This window comes from Palaemon carinicauda, chromosome 26, assembly GCF_036898095.1.
Source record: "Palaemon carinicauda isolate YSFRI2023 chromosome 26, ASM3689809v2, whole genome shotgun sequence".
Lineage (NCBI taxonomy): Eukaryota > Metazoa > Arthropoda > Malacostraca > Decapoda > Palaemonidae > Palaemon > Palaemon carinicauda.
The window spans coordinates 75,435,349-75,441,125 of record NC_090750.1 but is presented as its reverse complement, the minus strand read 5'-3'; the positions used below and the strand labels follow the sequence as shown (position 1 = coordinate 75,441,125).

Genomic DNA, 5,777 nt, shown 5'->3' with positions numbered 1-5,777 from the left:
TTGCTCTTGCAAATAAGATAAACCCTTGATAAACCTGAAGATCCAGTTACACTATATTTTCAGGTATTGCTCTTGCAAACGAGACAAACCTTCGATAAACCTGAAGATCCTGTTATACTAAATTTTCAGGTATTGCTCTTGCAAACGAGACAAAACTTCGATAAACCTGAAGATCCTGTTATACTAAATTTTCAGGTATTGCTCTTGCAAATGAGACAAACCTTTGATAAACCTGAAGATCCTGTTATACTAAATTTTCAGGTATTGCTCTTGCAAATGAGACAAACCTTTGATAAACCTGAAGATCCTGTTACACTATATTTTCAGGTACTGCTCTTGCAAATGAGACAAACCTTCGATAAACCTGAAGATCCTGTTACACTAAATTTTCAGGTATTGCTCTTGCAAATAAGATAAACCCTCGATAAACCTGAAGATCCAGTTACACTATATTTTCAGGTATTGCTCTTGCAAATGAGACAAACCTTCGATAAACCTGAAGATCCTGTTACACTAAATTTTCAGGTATTGCTCTTGCAAATAAGATAAACCCTCGATAAACCTGAAGATCCAGTTACACTATATTTTCAGGTATTGCTCTTGCAAATGAGACAAACCTTCGATAAACCTGAAGATCCTGTTACACTAAATTTTCAGGTATTGCTCTTGCAAATAAGATAAACCCTCGATAAACCTGAAGATCCAGTTACACTATATTTTCAGGTATGGCTCTTGCAAATGAGACAAACCTTCGATAAACCTGAAGATCCTGTTACACTAAATTTTCAGGTATTGCTCTTGCAAATAAGATAAACCCTCGATAAACCTGAAGATCCAGTTACACTATATTTTCAGGTATTGCTCTTGCAAATGAGACAAACCTTCGATAAACCTGAAGATCCTGTTACACTAAATTTCCAGGTATTGCTCTTGCAAATAAGATAAACCCTCGATAAACCTGAAGATCCTGTTACACTAAATTTTCAGGTATTGCTCTTGCAAATAAGATAAACCCTTGATAAACCTGAAGATCCAGTTACACTATATTTTCAGGTATTGCTCTTGCAAATGAGACAAACCTTCGATAAACCTGAAGATCCTGTTACACTATATTTTCAGGTATTGCTCTTGCAAACGAGACAAACCTTCGATAAACCTGAAGATCCTGTTATACTAAATTTTCAGGTATTGCTCTTGCAAATGAGACAAACTTTTGATAAACCTGAAGATCCTGTTATGCTCTATTTTCAGGTATTGCTCTTGCAAATGAGACAAACCTTTGATAAACCTGAAGATCCTGTTATACTAAATTTTCAGGTATTGCTCTTGCAAATGAGACAAACCTTTGATAAACCTGAAGATCCTGTTACGCTATATTTTCAGGTATTGCTCTTGCAAACGAGACAAACCTTTGATAAACCTGAAGATCCTGTTACGCTCTATTTTCAGGTATTGCTCTTGCAAACGAGACAAACCTTTGATAAACCTGAAGATCCTGTTACGCTCTATTTTCAGGTATTGCTCTTGCAAATGAGACAAACCTTTGATAAACCTGAAGATCCTGTTATACTAAATTTTCAGGTATTGCTCTTGCAAATAAGATAAACGCTCGATAAACCTGAAGATCCTGATACACTAAATTTTCAGGTATTGCTCTTGCAAATAAGATAAACGCTCGATAAACCTGAAGATCCTGATACACTAAACTTTTAGGTATTGTTCTTGCAAATAAGATACACCCTCGATAAACCTGAAGATCCTGTTACACTAAATTTTCAGATATTGCTCTTGTAAATGAGCCAAACCTTCGATAAACCTGAAGATCCAGTTACACTATATTTTCAGGTATTGTTCTTGCAAATAAGATAAACTTTGAAGACAGGTATAAGTTTGTATGTGTGTATACTGGTATGTCTGGCTTTACTTCCATCTTGTATTCTGAAACCTTAAGATTGGTAGTGACTTTATCTATCTATGAAATAACTTTTTCAAAATATAATAGGGAAAAATACTTTCAAGTTAAACGTAATTCTCTTTAATTGAAAAATACAACGCATGACTTCAATTTGGATACAGCTCTGGCAATTAGACACGTATGTAAAATATTAACTGTACATTATACATTTCTTTCAACAACTAAGAGTGTTCATCTAATACACATGCGCGCACACACATATTCATTCACACATACATACATACATACATATATATATATATATATATATATATATATATATATATATATATATGTATATATATATCATCAACGAATGGCATTTAATACCGAATTCTATGTTGGGAATATACATCCACTTGGAATTCATTTTATGGTAACGGCTTCTGGCCGGGTGGAGATTCGAACCCCCACCTGTTCGGCTGGAAACCATGGCCGCAGTGACCATACCGACTGAGCTATCAAGTGATATATATTCATATATATATATATATATATATATATATATATATATATATATATATGTGTGTGTGTGTGTGTGTGTGTGTGTGTGTGAATATATATATATATATATATATATATATATATATATATATATATATATATATATATGACGATCTATCTAATTTAAAAATTACAGCTAGTTTAGAAATGACAATTGTATTTAAAATTGTCATTTTTAAACTAACTGTAATTTTTAAACTCACAAATTTTTAAAGTAGTTGTGTACTAATTTTCATGTTATTGTATTATTTCTTGTTTACTGCTGTCGCAGAGGTGACTTTGATTCTGTTCCTAACTTTTTGTATCAATTGGACCTGAAGAGGTATGAAAATACTAAAGCGCTAGTCCAAAAATTTCGTTTTTCTGATCATTCCTCCAGCATAGTGACAAATATATACACACACACACACACACACACACACACATATATATATATATATATATATATATATATATATATATATATATACATACTGTACATATATACCACGTATATATACTATATATATTATATATAGATAGATAGAGATATACATATATACATACTGTACATATATACCATCTATATATATAATGTATATATATACATATATATATATGTATATATATACATATATATATGTATGTATATATATACATATACATATATATATAATTATATATATTTACACACACATATATATATATATATATATATATATATATATATATATATATATATATCTTAATCCTCTGGTACCCACGGGATGCAAAGGGCCACAGTGAATTCACGCAATTTATCTTTCCTATGCCATCACTCAAGATCAACCTAATTCTCAGATCTAACCTCCCTTCGCATTGTCATCAGCCACGTGGGTCTACGCTGGCCTCTCCTGCCCAGCGGCTTCCATTCAGGTATATCCTGGACTAACTCATACTCCTTTCTTAAAATATGCCCCAGCCATCTCCATTTTCATAATTTAACTATATCGTTCACATTGAGTACCCCTGTCACTTCACGAATTGTCGCATATGTTATATGCTGCTGCCATTTGATTCCCAAATTCCTTCTCTATGGTTTATATAATATAAGTAACACCCACAATATTCAGTCATTTCTAACTGAAGTAGCAAAAAAAAAAAAAAAAAAAAAAAAAAAAAAAAAAAAAAAAAAAAAAAAAAAAAAAAAAAGCAGACCATGAAGTTTTTTTTTTAAAAGTTATTGACTGATTTTTACGGGGAGAGAGAGAGAGAGAGAGAGAGAGAGAGAGAGAGAGAGAGAGAGAGAGAGAGAGAGAGAGAGAGAGAGAGAATTTGGAACCGCGGATCCTTCTCCGTTCATTTCGCATGAGGAAATGAAATCCGATCCCAAATTCTTCCAAGACCCTCAGAATAAATTGTGTATAAAGTACTGATATTTAAACCTAGCTTAAAAATCTTTAAAATGAATCCCATAGCATCGAAAAACTCGTCAAATGGTAATTCCATGGGAATTTATTGAAAGAATATCTTTAAAAAATATGTCAGAGCATCGATATACACAATAAATGGCAATTAATTCCATGATAATTCAATTAAAGAGTAAATGGTAATTCTAATTCAACGAAAGTGTGTCTTAAAAATTGCCAAAGGATAAAATGTTCAGTAAATGGTAATCAATTCCATGAGAAGTTAATGAGAGAATGGTAAAATAGGGCTGCGGGAAGGAGGTATAAGGGGAGGAACACCAATACTTGAGCAAGTTGTACCCCATCGGGATCCCAGCAGTCTTTGATGACGTAATTGAAACGCTCATTAAGCCACCGTGTAGAATTATGACCAACTATATCTTCCACATGAAGGGCGTTGAAGCTGATATATACATCTGTTCAGCGCTTTCTCTGCCTTCATAAATTACGGTGACGGCCAGCGATCATCGCCTAATGACGGCATTACATTCAAAATGGGGCAAAATTAAACAAGGAGGTAATTGGGCTCTTTTTAGCCCTCAAGCGATAGAGGAATAGGTTACAACGAAAAAAAGTAATCTTAAAACAAGAACAGTTCCATTGCTTCAAAATTCTAATTAGGTTAACTAAGAAAATCAAAATGTGAAATTACTATAAATGTGACAAATCTTGTACAAAACCAGAACATTTCCGTTTCTTCAAAATTCTAATTAGGTTAACTAAGAAACTCAAAATTTTAAATTCCGTTATATGTGATAAATCTTGTGCAAAACCAGAAATTTTCCGTTGCTTCAAAATTCTAGTTAGGTTAACTAAGAAAATAAAAATTTGAAATTCCTATAAATGTGACAAATCTTGTACAAAACCAGAAAATTTCCCTTGCTTCAAAATTCTAGTTATATTGGTTAGCTAAGAAAATCAAAATTTGAAATTCTTATAAATGTGATAAATCTTGTACAAAACAAGAAAATTTCCATTGCCTCAAAATTCTAGTTAAATAAGTTTGCTAAGAAAATCAAAATCTGAAATTCCTATAAATGTGACAAATCTTGCACAAAACCAGAAATTTTGCGTTGCTTCAAAATTCTAGTTTGGTTAACTGAGAAAAAAAATTTATATCTCTATAAATGTGGCAAATCTTGTACAAAACAAGAAAATTTACGTTGCCTCAAAATTCTAGTTATCTAGCTTAACTAAAAAAATCAAAATCTGAAATATAAACGTGACAAATCTTGCACAAAACCAAAAATCAAAACTTCTAAGATCACTTATTTCAATAAATGTTTTTAAGAGCGCAAATACAATTAGTTCGTTACCAAAACGCATATATTGCTATTAGATGAAAGTTGACTATTTTCTGGTCTTATATCCTAGAAATGATCGGCCCTGTCTTGGAATATTAACAGAACATACTTACACTACAACACATTGTTACAGAAATATCTGCACAATAACTCCTATATTCTCTTAGCTGCAGTAAAACCATGCTAAAAGAAAACCTAAAAATAACAGCCGCCTGTACGTTTGTCCTTTATATAAAGGAATACACGTACGTAAAATCAATTCCACACACAAGTTTGACATGAAAAAACATAAAGCATATAATATAAAGCTGATAATGGATAACTGTATATTGGATACACAAATTTTATGCTATAATTTTTCATCTATCTGAGTAATGTTTAGATTTGCATCTACAAGATTAATATTAGTTTTGCATCTACCTGCAAAACGCCAGCGCTTTACATCTACCGGCAGAATAGTAATACAATTTTGAATCTACAAGAAGAATGTTATGCAGACTTGCAGTGTTTCCATCTACCTGCGAAATGTTGTGCAGTTTTGCTCCTACATTCGGAATGGTAAAATAGACTTGCATTTATCTGCAAATT

At 32.1% G+C, this 5,777-nt stretch overlaps 1 protein-coding gene across 1 annotated transcript in view; it reads left to right on the top strand.

The window, feature by feature from the left end:
• LOC137620008 (uncharacterized) overlaps positions 1–5,376 on the top strand; it is a 6,560-nt gene extending 1,184 nt beyond the window's left edge. The window contains exons 5-11 of the mRNA XM_068350287.1: positions 64–195; positions 328–393; positions 592–657; positions 856–921; positions 1,054–1,251; positions 1,384–1,581; positions 5,323–5,376. Of these exons, the coding sequence (XP_068206388.1) occupies positions 64–195; positions 328–393; positions 592–657; positions 856–921; positions 1,054–1,251; positions 1,384–1,581; positions 5,323–5,376 (780 nt within the window). The remainder of the gene's footprint in view (positions 1–63; positions 196–327; positions 394–591; positions 658–855; positions 922–1,053; positions 1,252–1,383; positions 1,582–5,322) is intronic.
• The last annotated feature ends 401 nt before the right edge of the window (positions 5,377–5,777 follow it).